General features: G+C 35.5%; 3 protein-coding genes across 7 annotated transcripts; 1 reads left to right on the top strand and 2 right to left on the bottom strand.

Moving 5' to 3' along the window:
* Positions 1 to 100: 100 nt before the first annotated feature.
* LOC143729459 (P-selectin) lies at positions 101 to 3,974 on the bottom strand. Its single transcript, XM_077220738.1, has 9 exons — positions 3,878 to 3,974; positions 3,344 to 3,407; positions 2,885 to 3,253; positions 2,671 to 2,778; positions 2,193 to 2,378; positions 1,925 to 2,104; positions 504 to 581; positions 374 to 395; positions 101 to 271 (listed from the first exon to the last, which is right to left on the bottom strand). Exons 1-9 carry the CDS (start codon positions 3,878 to 3,880, stop codon positions 196 to 198), a joined length of 1,086 nt encoding a protein of 361 aa, XP_077076853.1. The 5' UTR covers positions 3,881 to 3,974; the 3' UTR covers positions 101 to 195.
* Positions 3,975 to 5,564: 1,590 nt separating this feature from the next.
* Positions 5,565 to 12,182, bottom strand: sele (selectin E). 5 transcript variants are annotated; one of them, XM_077220733.1, is made up of 19 exons: positions 11,993 to 12,182; positions 10,607 to 11,023; positions 10,458 to 10,515; positions 9,976 to 10,362; positions 9,718 to 9,828; positions 9,435 to 9,626; positions 9,143 to 9,343; positions 8,862 to 9,050; positions 8,570 to 8,770; positions 8,284 to 8,472; positions 8,001 to 8,192; positions 7,707 to 7,895; positions 7,420 to 7,611; positions 6,982 to 7,158; positions 6,538 to 6,717; positions 6,327 to 6,440; positions 6,191 to 6,212; positions 5,978 to 6,051; positions 5,565 to 5,871 (listed from the first exon to the last, which is right to left on the bottom strand). In XM_077220733.1, exons 2-18 carry the CDS (start codon positions 10,607 to 10,609, stop codon positions 5,994 to 5,996), a joined length of 2,655 nt encoding a protein of 884 aa, XP_077076848.1. In that variant the 5' UTR covers positions 10,610 to 11,023; positions 11,993 to 12,182; the 3' UTR covers positions 5,565 to 5,871; positions 5,978 to 5,993. The 5 variants fall into 5 exon arrangements, with proteins under 5 accessions (XP_077076848.1, XP_077076849.1, XP_077076850.1 ...); XM_077220734.1 differs by having other exon boundaries at positions 9,152 to 9,343; positions 11,993 to 12,179; XM_077220735.1 differs by having other exon boundaries at positions 8,579 to 8,770; positions 9,152 to 9,343; positions 11,993 to 12,179.
* Positions 12,183 to 12,309: 127 nt separating this feature from the next.
* On the top strand, positions 12,310 to 16,135 carry LOC143729460 (14 kDa phosphohistidine phosphatase). The gene is made up of 4 exons (XM_077220739.1): positions 12,310 to 12,423; positions 12,762 to 12,918; positions 13,305 to 13,429; positions 13,711 to 16,135. The coding sequence occupies exons 1-4, from the start codon at positions 12,340 to 12,342 to the stop codon at positions 13,789 to 13,791; spliced, it is 447 nt and encodes a 148-aa protein (XP_077076854.1). The 5' UTR covers positions 12,310 to 12,339; the 3' UTR covers positions 13,792 to 16,135.
* The last annotated feature ends 4,146 nt before the right edge of the window (positions 16,136 to 20,281 follow it).

The following is a 20,281-nucleotide window of genomic DNA, read 5'->3' as shown; positions in this document are numbered from 1 at the left end:
TAATGTCATAGCTCACACTGAATAATGTTTTTTTTACAGCTAAACAACATCAAGCATTTTTGAGCAAAAGATAACAATGGGATAATTGACTTTATTTTGTTTTTTTCGAATACAAAGTATCAAAAATAAGAATGAACTGAAGATTTGACAATTAAAATCCAGTTATTCAGTCAATCCAGTTATTGTCAGACATCTTTATGCTGAACATAGAGGTCCATCAAGTGGTGTGTGTTCAGCTTCAAATGCTGGATTCAGCATTTCCTGTTGAGTTCTGTAAGAAATCATGGTTGAGTAAGATTTAAGTATGGTTGATTGTATCAAATCATCTAAATCAGTGAAACTGGCAAGAAAATTTAAAGTAAACACAATTTACCTCAATCTCACTGCCTTTTTATCTACAACCAAATTTAAAAAGGAAAAAGAAAATATTTAAATATATATATATCTTTGGAACACATTTTTTTATATTTGATAAACCCTCCAAAACTTCACACTATACTCACTCTTTCTGCAACAAAAACAGCCACAAAACACTGAGATGACAACAGATGTCAAAAGAGCAATTTGAAAATGGACAAGATCTGAGAAAAAATATAACAAGAGTATAAGTATACTGTTGATAATTTTTTTAGTTCCTTGACATTTCTTCTCTTTAAAAATAATAGAGTTAAGATTATGCATTTGGAAAGAATTCATTTTATTAAGGAAATGAAAGAACATGTTTTCTTGAGCACGTGGGAGTCATTTACTAATTTGATGGGCAAATTTCTGGATTGTGTAAGTCCATCTCAGTTGCTGTAATACTTGTAGGCCTACTCAGATCTCTTCTTTTGTTGTTGTCATTGTTTGTTTTATTGTCCTTATAATGTTAGTGTGTAAATAAATAAATAATGGGTTAATTTAATCATATTTTTGACCATTGGGTTCATACATCATATAGATTAATGTTCATTAGAACCTCAAAATATTTTAAATGTAACGGTTGGTTTTTGAAAGAGAAATTGTTTGTGTGAATGATTCAGAATTAAACCAGTTCTGAATTTAGATTATGAATATATTATTATACGTATTAAATAAATATGAAAACATACTCTAATGGGGTTGAAATAAAGGCTTAGGGTAAAAATAAACAACCCGGTCACACTATGCGTCTCTATAGGCTAGCACGCATTGTGTTTATCGTGCAATTTATACGCGAAAATAGGATACACATGGGTAGGTTTAGGTTAGGTTTAGTAGCCTAGTGGTGTGGCCGTGTGGTGCGTGTGTAGCCTACGTTTGGTTAGGATTAGTGGTGTGGGGCGCGTGTGTATTACACGCAATAAAGTGCGTATCATGCAAAAAACTAATTTTCGCGTATAAATTGCACAATAAACACAATGCGTGCTATAGACCCATTTTCATGAGATCAGGCTGAAATGAAGGTTAAACAATAAAGGTTGCTTATTGCCATTGATGGATCCATAAAGAACCTTTAACATCCATTGGACCTTTCCATTACACAAAAGGTTCTTCAGATTGTTAAAATGTTCTTCACACACTTTTCACAAGAAAAAATGGTTCATGTAAGAACTCTGACAGAAATGTTCTTGGGGTGGGGGTGGGGGGGTGGGGGGGGCTCTTCTATATGGCATTGCAGCAAAAAAAAAAAAAGCCTTTTGGAACTTTATTTTTTATAGAGTTTAGTAACAATAATAAAAAAGTGGTTATTTCCAAGGCTGCATAGGCTATTCATGATTAGGATTTAGAAAATTGACCCTGGTTGGTAAGGTGAATATTTCTTGGATATGATATTTGTAAATGAGTAAATAACCAAAATCTTTTCAAATTAAATTGTTAAAAAATTTCACACACTGTTAAGACCGACATGCTCTCATTATACCCCATATCTGTGGGACACAACTGAAAAGTGCGAACTCCTCACTTGCACACATCAATGGAAAGGAAGACTCCCACATGCCATCAGCTCTGCAGGTGAACTCAGTAAAGCCCAGAAGCAAACGTCCACGTGGACACTGTACTCGACAGTCAGATCTGAAGCTGGCATCTCCTTCGGTGCAGTTCATCATTCCACCACCAAACAAAAGAAGGGGAAAACACTCCACTGCAAGCGGAAGACAACTCATTCTTGCATGCATTGATAGATATATCAGTTCAAACACAGAATCATATTATTGAAATATATATTGTACCTGCACATGAAGGTGGAGGTCCGTTCCATGCACCTGAGGAATTGCATTTGAGCTCGGCTGTGCCACTCAGCTTATAACCACCAGCACAGGAAAAAGTACAGTTTGAGTTGAGGGAATGATTCCCATACAGGCCGGAGCATTTCATCCAGCCATGCGGTGGTTCGGATAGTTCCTCACAGGACACGACTGGAGAGAGAGAGAGAGAGAGAGAGAGAGAGTAAGAGAGAGAGAGAGAGAGAGAGTGAGAGAGAGAGAGAGAGAGAGAGAGAGAGAGAGAGAGAGAGAGAGAGAGAGAGAGAGAGAGAGAGAGAGAGAGAGAGAGAGAGAGAGAGAGAGAGATGGTATGTTTAAGGAATGTCGTAGGTATTCAGGATTTTATACAGTTTAATCCATTTAACATAGTTTTCCCCCACTATTTTAAATTATAATATATTTCACTTCATAGATAGATATTTCACAACTTTACATTTGTTCTGACCTGTTTCACACTGTGGCCCAGAGAAACCTGGCTTACATTCACAGGTGAAGTTGTTGACTTGTTCTTTGCAGAGCCCATTATTACTGCACAAATTGTTTAGACATTGTGCTGAAAGAAAATATATAGATTTATAAGAAACAACGGAGATGTCTTATAGACTAAAGTGCTCTAACTGGAAATAAATGAAATTGAAAAACTAACTCAGAATCCTTACCTTTCTGACACACAGGATACTTTTTTTTAGTGCAGCCGTCATCATTCCACTTGCCATGGTTGACTGTGTTGCTGGACATTTCCACACAGTGTTCATCAGACAGAGCATTGTTGGGCTCATGGGCTGCCCAGTTTTCATAGTTCATGATCTGTCCATCGGCAACCCACGTCCAATTGCCATTGATCTTTTTGAGTCCAATCCAGTAGTAAGGACTCGTGGATCTAATTTTCAAATATTCTTTAAGGAAATGTGTTACATTTTCATTGTGAATCACTACAATGTCTGTGTAATGTTTTTGACACCACTCCCGTGTCTGATTCCAGGTCATTGTCGTGTTATCTGAGTGATATGTCCATCCTTCAACACTGACTATAATGTTTGGAAATGAAAAGTTCAAGTTAAATCTGTTTCTCAAGTTTATTTCATTCTTCAAGTTGGATGAATGTAGAATACACTTACCCAGTATCAGCCAGAAAATTCCAATGTGCACAGATATAGCTCTAAGCTTCACAACACCTCCAGTCTAAACAATAAAAACAGTCACTTAATTCAATTCACCTTTATTTATATAGCGCTTTTTACAATACAGATTGTTTAAAAACAGTGATAACAGGAAAATAATGCAGCAAAGCTTGTTTCTTCACATCTGAGAAAATAGCATCATAGTCCAGCTACTGATGTTCAGTGATGTTTCATTTTTGTTGAAAAAAAGTTATTAATTTAGTTAATTTATATATATACATATAGCTGCTCTGGAGAAAACAATATATATATATACATTGTTTTCTCCAGAGCGACTATATATATATATATATAGTCGCTCTGGAGATAACAATGTCATCGTCCAGCTCAGTTCAGTTCTCATATAATGGTGTCAATGCAGGCAGATCAAGCAAGCCAAAACAAATTGTGCATATAAATGCAGTTAAAAAAATGGTTTTATTAAACCAAAAAGCTAACAATAAAATGCAAATACTCATATTAGATACATACCATGGTCTTCTTTAGACTCCTTTCGACTGAATCACTTGTCGTTAGAGGAATTTTGTTCAGAGTTGCTTTTCAACAGTCTGTTCTCACATAAAGTCTCTTTTGCTCTGTAAGCAAAGTGGGTTTTCCCACCATATATATCAGTCGTTCGCATTAAATTGCAGGATGTTTTCTTCTCAGGTTTGAGAGAATAAACATTATGTAACATGAGAATAAAAGAATGGCACTTTCTGGAAACAACTGGTCATCTTTTATATGTTCATTTATCTTTTTATAAAATCATCTCTTGCACAAATAGAATGGTGCTGAGATGAACATGAAGATTAGATGATTTTGATAATCGAACAAGATACTTCATTTAAAAAAAGAATGAAAATAATAAAATGAGGTACATTTCGAGACACTTTAACCACTGTAAGGTATAAACTAACTAAAAAATATATTATATAACAAACATATACTCTCTGATAATACGCAGCTTCAGGGAAGGACACAGTCACAGGAAACGACCAGATGAACATGACCTGGGTTATTTAAACAAAACCTTTCACTGCACTCACAATGCTATTGGGTTTATGCACTTAGGTGAGGAAAGATAAAGAGGTGCAGTGACTTAAATTCCAATCTTTATTTAGGTGTTAAAGGGATAGTTCACCCTAAATGGAAAATTATATCACAATTTACTCACCCTGGTGTTGTTCTAATGCCATAGCCATATGCCTTTCTTTCTTTTATGGACCACAAAAGGTGAATTATTAAAAAAATGTGCCGCTTGCGTTCATCCATAATAGTGAATAGCAGCCAGCAAATCACAGGATGATCCCATGTGACAAGTGCCGTATTCTAAGTGTTCTAGGGGTATACAATAGGGTTTAGTGAAAAACAAACCAAAATGTAATTTAGGCCTATAATTAAGTGCAATTCTTGACCATAGCCGTTGGTCTTCTCTGCACGTCTGCACGATGTTCGTGAGACTATTAGCGTTGCAGTTCACTCCGAAAAAGAAAATGCATGACCTACAAATTGTGAGACATCAATATTCATTTCAGAGAAGGAGATGCATTGTATTTCATGTTATGTTTTTGTCAATCTTGATTTCTCACAAGTTGTGTGCTTTTTCTGGGCGAGATGAAATGAACAGTGGTGCTAATTGACTCATGAATGAGCACGTCGTGCTACAGCCGTGCAGAAAAGACCAATGGGCAAGGTCAAGCATTTTGTTAAATAATACATTACATTTCGGTTTGTTTTTCAACAAACTCTATCGTATACCCCAGAACACTTGGAATATACGGAATGGGATCATTCTGTGATACATCTGCGTCTTTTTAAAAAAGCTTGATGCTGGTCGTTATGGTCGTTATACTGCCATTATATGGACAAGCGAGAGCGGGACATTTTAAGAACAGAAAGAAAATCATACTACATTAGAACAAAACCAGGGTGAGTAAATGATGACTTAATTTTAATTTTTTGGTGAACAATCTCTTTAAGATTCAAATATTCTGCTGATCATTCTTCAAATAGAATGATCAATCACATTGAAAGTTTATATACTTTGATATTGTAAAATGATAATGCGTTATATGCTAATGATGTATGCTTTAGCGAAGATTTAGGCACTCATTTGAAAGAGGAAAAAAAAATTGAAACACCCTAGTCATGATGTCATGTAAATAAACCAGCAAAGTTTGATTTTCAAATAGTTTAATTTGACCAATACTGTTTTGGAACAATAAATAGTACAAAAAAATAGTGTACATTAATAACATTAAAAATAATATTTAAACCGTATAGAACAATATGTTCAGTCAAGTATTTAATAAAATCTTCCATTGGGAAGTAGAAATCACATTCAATTAGGACCGTTGCCTGATAAAATAGTAATGCCCATCAGATTGAGTATACAGAATATCTTATCACATTAAAAGTGACAAATCATTTGGAAATGAAATGACATGAATTTTCCTGTCCAGCGATGCAGCAGTGATAGATTCCTGTGAAAAGGAAGGTCGAATTAGTTTTTCAATTAATTGTTTACAAACTACATCACTATTATTAGCAATACTTGCCTGTATATGTGCATGAGGAATATATGCTCACCTTGTGTAGTTTGAGACTATATGAGACTTTCAACACTCTTATAAACCTGTGGTGGATCCTCCATATACGAGGTACTAAAAATTAAAATCGACAAAAGCAGAGTTAAACAGGATATAGTCCTATATGGATAAACCAAATGCAATAAATTGATAAATAACAACAGTAATGATGTAAGAAAAGAAGGATATAATTGCTAAATAAGCCATATCTCACCTGTTCAGGTCAAACTTGTTAGCTGAAAACAAAAAGACATAAATTAGCATTTTAGTTAATATTCTAGTAAACTATATGAAATATGGGATCATCAAATGTAGCAATTAAAAAAAACTCAGTAGGCTGTTTGACTCACCTTTACTCCTCAGTCTCTTCAGTATCCAGTAGACTAAGAACAGACTGGAGCTGCTGATAATACCAGCAACCCCAAGAGTCGCTTTGATAAGTGATGCAGAAGGATCAGGATGAGCTGAAAATACAGATAAAAGGAAAGTTGTAGAATGTCTTTATCTTTCTCACTGAAATTACATATCTGCATCCCACAACAATCATTGTTAGCAATTTACCTTGACACAATGCCAATTCCCCTGACCAGCTCCCATTGAGGTTGCATGTCATTTTCTCATCACTGATAAGTCGGTGGCCGTCAAGACAACTGAGGGTGCAGACGGTGCCGAAGGTGGGATCTTCAGATGAGCAGTTCATATGCCCGTTGATTGGCTCAGGAAGTTGTGGACAGACCACTTCTACAGAGTTGAAAAAGATAAAGTGTTTTGTATGATAAAAATGCCTTACAGTTTTTAAGTACAATATAAGTAATTTCAACTTAAATTACATTACACTGACTTAAAAAATAGTTGAATATCGTATAACTTAAAAAAGAAAAGATTAAAATGGCTTAAATTATTTTGAATAGTTGAAGTAATGTCAAAACATATGCTGTCATGACTTATTGATCATGGCTTTTACAGTGTGTAAATCCACAAATGAGACAGGAGTTTGTTTATTACCTTCACAGTGAGGTGGTTCCTGACTCCACGTTGCCATTTTTGTACAGGTGATCTCTGAAGCCCCCTGGAGGAGGAATCCATCAACACAACTGAAGCTGCATTTGCTCCCATAACTAAAGCTTGAAGTACAGTTCAGCTCTCCATTGACAGGACTGTCAAGGCCAGTGCAGTGATGAACTGAGTGGTAAGAAGAAAAGTTTTTCTAATGAGTTTTTCTAAAAAGCATTTGTAAATATATATCTGATGTGTTTTGCCTTGAACAGCAAAAATTCCATTCATGTTTTCAGCTTAATAAATTATGAGGAAACATTAAATTAAAACTAAGCAATAATATTTACAACAACAAATAAAAATGACAAAATTACTAAAAAATACAAAACATATAAAAAATAAAAGTTTTAAGAATACTATAACAACACTGATCCCGACCCTTCTTACTTTCACAAGTGGGCTGTGAATCATTCCAGTGTCCCGTTGCTCCACAGAACAGTGTAGAGGAGCTGTTGTCTCGCAGCTCATATCCTTCTTCACACACAAACTCACAGGTGGATTGGTAGCTGAATCGGCCAATCGAATGATTACACCGCATTTCACCTTCCTGTGGTTTGATTAGCTCTGGACATTGAACAACTGCAAAAAGATTCACACACAGACATTTAAAAAATAATGAATTTTAGCAGTTTTGAACAGAATCTGTAAATGTTCCTAGTGTAAATTAAACTCACGTTCACAGGTTGGTGGTTTGCTTGACCACTCTGTTGTAGAAGTGCATCTTGTTGTACTGAAGCCCTTTAGTTCATAACCCTCCTCACAGGAGTATTCACACTGAGAGTCATATGAGAAATTGGTAGGATCAGAGCACTGGACGGTAGCATGATCTGGTGGCGTGAGGTCTTCTGGTTTGCATTTTACAACTGAAAAACAAAAAACGGGACCATACTTAAACTCATGTGCCAAGTTTAAAAAAACTAAGAACAGACCTGCAACTAAACATAATGTAAAAACATGACCCTTCTTACTTTCACAAGTGGGTTGTGAATCATTCCAGCGTCCCGTTGCTCCACAGAACAGTGTAGAGGAGCTGTTGTCTCCCAGCTTATATCCTTCTTCACATACAAACTCACAGGTGGATCGGTAGCTGAATCGGCCAATCAGATGATTACACCGCATTTCACCTTCCTGTGGTTTGATCAACTCTGGACATTGAATAACTGCAAAAATATTCACAGACATTTCAAAGAAAATTAGTTTAGGCAGTTTTGAACAGAATCTGTAAATGATCCTAGTGTAAATTAAACTCACGTTCACAGGTTGGTGGTTTGCTTGACCACTCTGTTGTAGAAGTGCATCTTGTTGTACTGAAGCCCTTTAGTTCATAACTCTCCTCACAGGAGTATTCACACTGAGAGTCATAAGAGAAATTGGTAGGATCAATGCACTGGACGGTAGCATGATCTGGTGGCATGAGGTCTTCTGGTTTGCATTTTACAACTGAAAAACCAAAAACGGGACCATACTTAAACTCATGTGCCAAGTTTAAAGAGAACTAAGAGCAGACCTGCAACTAAACATTATGTAAAAACATGACACTTCTTACTTTCACAAGTGGGTTGTGAATCATTCCAGTGTCCCGTTGCTCCACAGAACAGTGTAGAGGAGCTGTTGTCTAGCAGCTCATATCCTTCTTCACATACAAACTCACAGGTGGATCGGTAGCTGAATCGGCCAATCAGATGATTACACTGCATTTCACCTTCCTGTGGTTTGATTAGCTCTGGACATTGAACAACTGCAAAAGGATTCACAGACATTTAAAAAATAATACATTTTAGCAGTTTTGAACAGAATCTGTAAATGTTCCTAGTGTAAATTAAACTCACGTTCACAGGTTGGTGGTTTGCTTGACCACTCTGTTGTAGAAGTGCATCTTGTTGTACTGGAGCCCTTTAGTTCATAACCCTCCTCACAGGAGTATTCACACTGAGAGTCATATGAGAAATTGGTAGGATCAGAGCACTGGACGGTAGCATGATCTGGTGGCGTGAGGTCCTCTGGTTTGCATTTTACAACTGAGAAACAAACAACGAATACTTAAACTCATGTGCCAAGTTTCAAAGAACTAAGAACAGACCTGCAACTAAACATTATGTAAAAGCATGACCCTTCTTACTTTCACAAGTGGGTTGTGAATCATTCCAGTGTCCCGTTGCTCCACAGAACAGTGTAGAGGAGCTGTTGTCTCGCAGCTCATATCCTTCTTCACATACAAACTCACAGGTGGATCGGTAGCTGAATCGGCCAATCGGATGATTACACTGCATTTCACCTTCCTGTGGTTTGATCAACTCTGGACATTGAATAACTGCAAAAATATTCACAGACATTTCAAAGAAAATTAGTTTTGGCAGTTTTGAACAGAATCTGTAAATGATCCTAGTGTAAATTAAACTCACGTTCACAGGTTGGTGGTTTGCTTGACCACTCTGTTGTAGAAGTGCATCTTGTTGTACTGGAGCCCTTTAGTTCATAACCCTCCTCACAGGAGTATTCACACTGAGAGTCATATGAGAAATTTCCTTTGGGATGAAAGCACTGGACACTAGCATGTCTTGCTGGTGTGACTTCATTTGGTTTGCATTTTACAACTGAGAAGCAGAAAAAAGGTAATATAATTACATTTCACTTTTCATTGTCAACACAGATACAGTCAGTAGTATGTAGATAATTATTACCCACCATGTTCACATTGTTCTCCATAGAATCCTTTAAAGCATGAGCATGTATGACTGTTTATGGTTTCTACACATTCTCCTTGACCACTAACACAAGAGTCATCCTTGCAGGATGCTGAGGGAGAAAAAGTGCATAACTATTCATTGATGGTTGCATTTTTACAACAAAAACAGCAGAATGACTCTACTTATTTCATTCCAATTGAAAATGCATTGGTTATAAGATCTTACAACACCTTATAAACACATAAATGCTACCTACCCGTGTAGCACAGTGCAGTCTTCTGCTTTAAGCAGGATTCATCATTCCATTTGCCTTCATCTTTCTTTCTTTTAATATATATTTCCACACAGTCTTCATTATTCCTTCCGTTATTGGGCTCATTATCTGCCCAGTTCTCAGCTTCCTTGGTAAGTGTCTTGTTAGTTCCCACCCAGGTCCACCTGCCATCAATTTTACGAATGCCAATCCAGTAATATCCATTGACTTTTGGAAGGAAGTTGTTGAGGTGAGAGATCTCCTCTTTATTCTGGATGGCCACCATGTCAGTGTAGGTCTGCCTGCACCACTGTCTGGCATCTTCCCAGTTCATTTTGTTGTGGGATGAATGGTATGACCAGCCTTCAGAGCCTCTCCATATGTTTAGCACTGCAGAATTAAGCCATTGCATTTTTGAATGAAGTATGTTTACAGGTTGTATTTACTCAGTTGAGTTTACACGCTAGAATGGTTAACTTTCTTACCTGAAGAAATAAGCACAAGGGAAGCAAAAAACTGCAAAGGTACTTTGTCGCAAACGCCCTGCAAAAATAAAGAACTACATCAATTGAATGAACATAATATTAATTGATACTAAAATAATAGAAATGCATATTTTAAATGCTTTGATTACCATTTTCAGTGATGTACAGATATGAAATGGTCCTGTTGACTGTCGTCTCCGTAGGTCTTCTGATTTGAGATTCTAGTCTGGGAATCACTGTGTTGGGGCATTTATATTTGGTTCAGGACTTCCCTTCCCGGATCCACTTGTGAAATCAGCCAATAAAAGCAGTGGAATTCCTGTCTCTGGAAATACCCCCTCTCTAACACTAACATTCTAACATTTTCAAGGGGATAGTGTGAAGAAATGACCTCTCAGGAAATGTTGTAGCTTTTGGACTAATACAGCCACAGCCGGACTGCATATTTTTATATTTAGAAATGGAATTAACACTTTCTTTTTATTTGACAAATTATTGTGTAGTAATCTGACATGTTTCCTTTGCATATTGCCCATTGCAGGGAGATACTGCGAATATCTTCAGCTCTGTTTAGAAAGGAAAGAGAGAAACAATATGGGTCGAGAGGGGTAGGATAGGAATTGTCATGTTGCCAGTAATCATTTGGCATCTTTACCGTTTTTTCCAGAAATACAATTAATAGTAATTTTTATACACTACTCATGAAGTAAATGTCACGTAAATATGACATAAGCATATATGAAGATTTTAGGACAATGAAATAAGTCTATATATTGACATTAAACAAAAGTAATAAGAACAGATTAAGAACTTCTGAAGAACAGTTCTGCCATAAAATATTTACAATTATTTTTAATTAAATTCAAAAGTTAGAAAGGAATCAGTGTGTGTGAAACAAATTTGTTGAAATAGGCTAAAGCTCTTTGTTGTTTAACAATTTGCTTCGTTTAAAAGCTGTTATTGTACTGCTTAAGCTCCCCAGAGGTTTCTCGTTTTGAAGTGTGAGTTTTGTAACTTCTGTGAGACCTTGACCCTTCTCGGATGCCACACAGTTCAGTGTGTTTGCACAAGTCTTGTACCAGCTTCCGTATTACAGAAATAGCTGCAATGAAGCAGCCGCAAAATGACTTATGCGAGCAAAGAACAAAAAAGCAAATGCGTGTCAAAATAATATGATAACTTTATCTAATATCTTATCATATTAAGTTCATACAAACTTATCCATTTGAAAACAAATATAATATAAACACACTGAAATTGAGGATGATTTTTTATATTATTTTTATTCATTTAAATTATCAATGTGCGGATTAATTTGTTACAATAAGCTAGTAGGCCTATAGCTGGGCACACACGAGACTGAATTAGAATGTATAATGAATGAATTAAAATGTATTTATTCAACTAACGGCACTCTTGGACCTGTGGAAATTATTTTTCCTTTACTGATATTAAACGCTTAATTTAACAATTATAGCCTGACAGGAAACATAGCACACTAAAAAAAAATATTCTGTGAAACACGTGATATTTACCTTCTCCTTGCCTTTTCTGCACGTGTTTTCTTTTCGAACGTGATCTTCGGTGATACTTCTGTAAGCCTATCGTTTGATATATTGTATTGTATTTTTTAAAAAAATTAGCCCTATCGTTTTGACATATTTTGGCCAAATGTTTTTGATAGCTAAATGACGTCAAAATCGAGGGACATGCAGCAATGAAAAAACGCAAACTTAAATGGTCAATGATTGTGAATAAATGAATGAATGAATTAATAAATAAAGATTTAGGCTACTTAAATTCATATTTTATTGGAATAACCTTTTTTATTATTTAAAATTCAGCTTTAGCCTAATTGCCTCTAGATGAACAATATGGAAAAATGTGCTTACACGAAGCACAGCATTTACGATTAGACAAACTGGCATGCTGGTGGCGGCTGAGAGGGAAAAGGGAAAGTCCGCAGGTCAGAAAGGAAGGGGTGGTCAAAGCGAGATAACGTGCACAATGATACACGACGAAGTCTATTTTTTCTTCTTCAAATTTGATATGAACTGCATGTAGGCTAAAACCAGATCTGCCAAATAATATAACTGTCTGAATTTATATTTTGTATTAATTAAACCTTTCAGTAATTTCTGCTCCTTACAAACTTTTTAACCATATTTCTAAAAAGACAGATACTTTAAATTTTCTACATTAACATATTTATTTATTTATTTTTCTTCGTGTTATTTTTGCTGTGTACTTCCGGTTTGTAGTTTGTTGCGTGATGACTTTATAAGGTTCGCCTTCTGTCTGCAGCTGCCACCAGCGAAGATGGCAGACGCTCTGAGCAAAGTGCCCGATGTCGACATTGATCCAGAGGGACAGTTTAAATACATATTAGTGAACATAAAGGTTAAAGGTGGAACTGAACATAAAGTGATAGTGAGGGGAACTAAAACGGCGGAGTACCACAGTAAGTGTGCACGCTTGCAAGTGCAACAGCCTGAATGTCTGTATGCAAGCCAGCAAGTTAACTTTATCCTTTTCAGACAGCTATTTATAAATCAGCTAGTAACATCCACTCTGATCTTCTCTGTTCATGGGTATTGAGAAAAAATATCTGTCAACATAAAAATGTCGGTATAAATGATTGACAGGTAACATTGAATTGATTTTGTGGATTGATTGAGATGATAATTTGTTAAGAAGTTATAGTAATAGCTAAATTAATGTTTAGTTGAATACAAAAACTGTTGATGGGCTCACGAGACTTGTATCTGTTTCAGCAGATCTCAAAATAAACATTATCATAGTATTGCTGGAATGATTTTGATTCTTCTCATTATTTATTTTATTCAGTTCACATATTTGAGAAAGTGAATCCTGCTATGGAGGCCTTGGGACTGGAGTGTAATTGTCTTGGAGGTGGCAAGATTGAGCACAACAACACAGACAAGAAACTTCGGGTGTTTGGAGAGTCTACGGTAACACACGAAACCATTATAACAACTACTTAAAATTATGAGATAAATTAAGGTTACGGCAAGGGTTGCTCAGGCACACGTGACAACTATAGTGTTTCATACACAAGGTAGAAGTAGGCCTATACTGTTCAGATATAAGTGAACAAATCGCAGTGCATCATTAAGTGTATTCTTCTATTTGGGCATGAATATTTGGGGGCCTTTCCTATATTTTCAAATAACCAGATGTTGCTTTTAAGTTTTCTTTTAGAGATGGTCTCACATATCTTTTCTTTTTCTAGGGATATGGGAAGGCTGACCATTCTGTCACGGTGGAAAAGCTAAAATCTGTCTTTAAAGAATATGAAATCACTATGGAATAGAAGACTCAAATCCATGGCCATGAACCTGAAGTGAAATTGTACAATCTTTATAACTCTTTAGCTATACCTAATTTTTATTTGGATGCAAATTAAATAATTTGTTCACTGCAGTGTCAAAGTTGAACTTTATCATTAACCTTGATATTGAACCTACACAGGAACTGGGCATGCTTTGCACAGCGATAAACATATCCTGTCTCCTGTCTCAGTCACGGAATGTGTCGGTTTAGATGAACAGGAACAGATAAGAGCATCTGTATTATTCATGGATGGTATGTCTAGTTAATTTCTTACTAGACTTTATTGAGAAATTTGTCATTGAGATACAAGCATACATATTTGGTGAAAAACATTTCACAGAACAAACACTAGGTTTTCACCATTAGGCCTACAATTAAATTGTAAAAAGACCCATTATTTTGCAAAGGATACATTTATATGGTTACATATGAGGAGTTCTTTTCCAAAACGCTATAAATCCATTTCAATAGTTTTCAGGAAAATTATTTTTTTTACCTAGACCCACACATTTTGTGAATATTCAATTTACCCTATTAAAATGTTTTATTGGCTCAGTCTGAACATGTTGAACAATGATTATTAAATCAAACGACAATATTGCTTATGATAAATTAAAAGTTAATTTTTTTCCCCAAAACGCTATAAATCCATGCTTTTTTCCCCAAAACGTTATAAATCCATCAATTTTTTTCCAAAACTGTATGGTTTGTCTTAAAAAAAAAAACGAGAGCATGCAACATAAATTAAATTTAGTAACACATTTAGGCTAATAGTCATTTGGTGCAGAACCTGAAAATAGTAATGATATCAATAGCTATTCAATAAGTTATTTAGTAATACATTCAGAGTCATTTTTAGTAAAGTGCCAAACCTGTAACAAGTACTAATTTGTCCACTACACATGCATTAAAAATGAATTATTAAAAATATTCAATAATGATAACGATATTCAAAAGTAGTGATGGACACCCCTCCACCACACACACACACACACGCACACACACATGCAGAGGCTACACAGCATGTAAGTAAAGCGGAGCGGCTTGACGCTTAAATAAGTTTTAAAAAAATTAAACATATACGTTTCATATTTATGTTTAATAATATAGGCTAATGTTATTTTTTTTATTTCATCTATGTTGATTATATGAAAAGGGAACCGCATGAGATGAGTACGACAGGATCATAAGATGCCCAATATATCGGAAAACATTTGGAATGGGTCAGACATGATTTTGACCACTTATTAAGTTTTGTTTAGAAAGCCTATCTTTAAAGTGAATTTCGTTTTGTATAAATTGTATCTTCATTTTAATCAATGTTTCATCAACAAATTAACTGGATTAATAATAAATAAATAAGAAGCACATATAGCAGACATATGATCAGGACACGGAGGCGCCCGCGCGTGATCTGGTGCGCGTCTCATAAATGAACTGAAAACACAGCGATACTTGCCTCACAGTCCTGAGAAGTATATCTATAAAAAGCTTGAAATGTCTACACTTAAACAAAACAATAAAAAATGAAAAGAAATAGGCTATTCTCTGCGAATGTAGGCAAATTCGAAGTGTGCATTTCTCTCTATGCGCGTTCACATAGGCTACTGCGAAGATGGCGAGTCAGCATAGTCAACTTTATCTTTGTAGCTGACACTGACAGAAAACACTAATTAAATACAAAAATAAACAATTCAAATGTTTCATGCATAATCATTACTTTTGTCGGTTCTTTGTGGCAAGATTTATGCGTAGTTGAGATGCGGAATAAAAACGCTCATTATGGTTTCTCTCCCATATTTAAGTAATTAAATCAATAAATATTTGACTAAACTAATGGCTTAAATGAACTACTAATAGTCGACTGGAAAATTCACTCATTTTGAGGAATGAATGAACATAAACAAACATCTGTTCAGAGCGCCGCCTGTTGGATTGCGTAGAACGTTCACCGAATTCTGATTAGTGGAGAGGATTTATCGCGTTTAGGCTAAAAATAGGTTTGGCGCTTATTGCGTTTTGGAAAGAAACTGCATCTTGCAGTACATTTTAAACAAGGAAATATAGCGATTTGGCATGAAACGTTGATGGAGCAGTGAATAGGTTCAGTACACAGCAAAATGACATGACAAACTCTTTTTTTTTTTTAAATGGCGTTTATCGCGTTTTGGAAAAGAGCATATGATTTTCAGTGGAACCCTTTCAATGGATCTCACAATGTCATGTGTATTGTGCATTAGGGATTTTTCCATCCTGTTTCTGAAATCGAAACTTTGACCAATTTCTTGTATCCTGAGACCCTGAATAAACGAATATGACCCTCATTGTCTATAAGCATTAAAAGGTTAAATGAGACAGCTTTAGTCATTTACAGACAGGCACCAGACAGGCACCATGATTGTGTATTTAAGTACACTTATGAGGGTATGAAAAAGCTACTCAAATGACCAGACTGGATTTTTTTTTACAGTCAATAGTGTATTATTGGTTCTAGTAATGTTATCTTAAAAGGGTGCTCATGCGAAGGGATATGTTTGAGCAATGGCCTTCTCAAAGATTTGATATAATTTTGAAATCATTTTTAGTACAGTGTCAGTCCCTTTGCTGTGTTGTAGTTATTCATTTTAATTCAAGGTAAGTAATGTTTTGTATTTGTAAAAAAAAAATATGTAGTAAGGGGGCTGAACAAAGTAAAGTGCTGTGATTTATTGTGTTTTATTTTCCTTGAGAAAGTCCCCGGCTTCCTGTGACACGTTTGGAGTCTAGAATGAACATAATGGTAGGCTACTGTATTTGGAAGTTCCTGTAGATGTTATCTCCATCATAGCTTTCCCTTAATATGGTTGTTTCCCTTAGCATGTGGCCTGGCGCGTGTGTTCACGCTTACCGTCAAGGATGTTAAAGGAAAAATTGAAAGTGTCACTTTCAAGCAGAGAGGTGTGGCATAGTTCAACACAATATGCTCCAGACAGTAAAAGTGTATTCTGGTAATTTCTTTGATGTGTGTAGGATTGTGTATCCGCTCACTGTTCCTGCCTTCACTTAAGAGGAACCACTGGAGAATTTAAATCCATCTGAATGTGCACTGTAATAAATCAGTCAATCTATCTTAATTACAAATTATAAAGATATAATTATAAAGAAGTTGAAAAGTAACTTGTGGTGGAGATAAGAGCTCAGAAATTAACAATATAAGAAATATTAATAATATCACCAAGAAAACTCAATAACTTCAAATACTGTAAATTTCAAAATAGTTACAAGCAAGAGTGGTTTCTCATATTTCTTCTCATTTTATTAAAGACACCCTGTGGTAAAAAAAATGCTTTAAGACAAACCATGTGCAAATTCAAAAGTAACACCACTGCGGAGTATTTTCTATAAAACTGCGGTGAACCAAAGAAAGGTTTTGCCAGTGTTTCTTACGTCACAGAGTACCTTGTAACCAATCACATTAACGTGCGCGCGGGCTTTTGCATATCATTAACTAGGCTGCGAAGTAGGGGATTATCGATTATCTAGGGTCACCATACGTCCTCTTTTTCCCTGACATGTCCTCTTTTTGGACCTAAAAAATGCGTCCGACCGGGATTTCTGTACAATTCAGTCGCCGTTTTTGCATTGCTTTAGGTCCCGCCTTCTCTCACGCCACTATTGACTGGTCGGTTATGCACGTAATGCAAACATTGGTCAAACTGCATCTCAATCGTTAGTGATTACCCTCAGCACCACAGCAACAGCCAAGAGACAGAGCAGGCTTGCTTGTCAACAGTGGCACACTGCTCCTGAACAGCGTAAAAAAAGCCCAAATGTGAATTCACGGATGATTTACAGAGAAAATTCTGTAAATCTTGGTCGGGATCCGTGTAAAGCAGAATGCATGACCTGCAAATTAACTGTCAAATAAAGGTGCTATAGCGACCTAGAGGCCCACATAAGGACAATATACAAGAGAACATCAGGAGGACTGAAATGATTTTTTACTGAAATAGTGTAGTAGATATTTTATTTTATTTTAACCTATGGCCATGAAAAGAAACAGTGTCATGTAAAAAGTGTTAAAAGCTAAACTGTTTGGTAACACTTTATATTACGACCCGCAAACAACTGCGTAAGTACACCGAAATTACGGTGTACGTTTCTGTAATTATACTGTACTTCCGTGTAGGTATAAGGGAACAATATGTTAAGTTTTGGGTAATAAAGGGGTAACAAGCAGATATACAACCTGCAAAGAACTTCGTAGGTAAACTGAAATTACGTGTACGTTTCTGTAATTATAGTGTACCTCCGTGTAGGTATAAGGGAACAATATGTTAAGTTTTGTCTAATAAAGGGGTACAACCAGATATACAAGCAAATTATTTATAATTTTTTTTGTATGTATGTCTTTTTTGTATATATATAATCCCATCAATGTATATAATATACATATAATTGTATGTCTGTTGTATATAAAAGTTGTTATCAAATTTCTGGCAATATATTCTTGTGCAATATAGTTAGAGGGTAATTTTGACATCTGTGGGTTGTAAATTAAACGCATATATATATATATATATATATATATATATATATATATATATATATATATATGGCTGTATGTATGCACAGTATGATAAAAATTGAATTTATTGGCTTTTCTTACTAAACTACTTAACGTTAAGCCAAAAAAAAAAAGTTTATATATATATATATGGCTGTATGTATGCACAGTATGATAAAAATTGAATTTATTGGCTTTTCTTACTAAACTACTTAACGTTAAGCCAAAAAAAAAAAGTTTCTTCTATGATTTTAGTTTAGAACGTACCATGTAGTACTTAGTACTTACCTTATCACATTGTATTGCAATGACACTTAAATGTCAGGGCAAATACACTGTGTAATTAAAACGTTGTTTTGTTTTGTTTTAGTAGAGTACCTTTCTCTGTAATTACTGTGCAAATAGTGTTGTTTCGTATTGTTACATAGTTAGTAGCCTTTCTTACCCGTTTCAACTGTGTATTTAGAGGGTAAGTGCAACTCCTGTGGGCTGTAAATTAAAGTGGCGCTTGTTAACCTCTTGTTCTGTGTAGTTACAGGGTAAGTGCAGTAAATATACAATAAAGGATCCCATTTAATTTCTGACTTTTATTTTACAAAAAAAAAATTCAAAGTAAACCGCCACTTTAATTTACAGCCCGCAGGAGTTACACTTACCCTGTAAATACACAGTTGAAAAGGGTAACAAACACTACTTACTATGTAACAAACAACACTATTTGCACAGTAATTACAGAGAAAGGTACTCTTATATATATTTGCCCTGACATTTAAGTGTCATTGCAATACAATGTGAAAGTTATATATATATATATATATATATATATATATATATATATATATATATATATATATATATATATATATATATATATGTTTAATTTACAACCCACAGATGTAAAAATTACCCTGTGACTACATTGCACAAGAACATATTTTGCCAGAAATGTGATACAAATTGTACAACAGTACAATGTTTGCCTGGAATATAACAGAATAGGTACTTTACTTACGAAGTTCTTTGCAGGTTGTATATCTGCTACCCCTTTATTACCCAAAACTTAACATATTGTTCCCTTATACCTACACGGAAGTACACTATAATTACAGAAACGTACACCGTAATTTCGGTGTAATTTCACAGTTGTTTGCGGGTCGTAATATAAAGTGTTACCAACTGTTTTTATTGATTTGTTTAATTGTTATTATTCTATTGTTGCGGGCCAAAAGTTGAATGGAAAGGATTACTTTATGTTTCAAAGTACAATGGTTGCACGGTTGTGAATGCATTTGTCAAGTAGGCCTATTTATTGATGCACTCAAACCACGCCCCCAACCCATTAACCACGCCCTCTTCTTCGACTTCTTTTCTGAAAACTAAAATATGGTCACCCTACTAGATTATCAAGAGAAGCCAGGTTATCCCAGTATATTTTTCTGTTGATGTGAAAAATTGTGTACATTTAGCAATATAGCAGGTGAATTATGTCTATAATCATAGGCGGTTCTAGAGGCGGGGCCACAGGGGCCCTGGCCTCTACTGAAATCTGATTGGCCCCTGATTGGCCCCCATTTCTAGGAGTGGGTGGAAAGTCGATTCTTAGATGCATCGCGATGCGGACGTGGACGATTCTGAATCGATTCACAAATGTCAAAGATCTATTTTCTAAAAAAAATATATATATTTTTCCTAATAACGTAATATTGACGGAATGCAAAAGGCGGAACTCTACAGCGGACGTGCAGTGCGTGGACAGTCTGTGGCGTGCACATAACAGAGTCGCGCTCATAGACTGAGCGCCAAATTCGAACGGCACCCTCTTCGTTAAAAGCTATAACGTATGGAAAATTGACAATTTCATTGTTACCTGTTTAGTATTTTTTTTTAATGAGAGCTGCTTTCTGTATTGTTTAGTTTTCACATC

Source organism: Siphateles boraxobius, unplaced genomic scaffold, assembly GCF_051911475.1.
Source record: "Siphateles boraxobius isolate OS27281-9 unplaced genomic scaffold, OSU_SipBor_1 8, whole genome shotgun sequence".
NCBI lineage: Eukaryota > Metazoa > Chordata > Actinopteri > Cypriniformes > Leuciscidae > Siphateles > Siphateles boraxobius.
The sequence above is the reverse complement of the archived record's forward strand: the minus strand, read 5'-3'. Positions and strand labels throughout refer to the sequence as shown.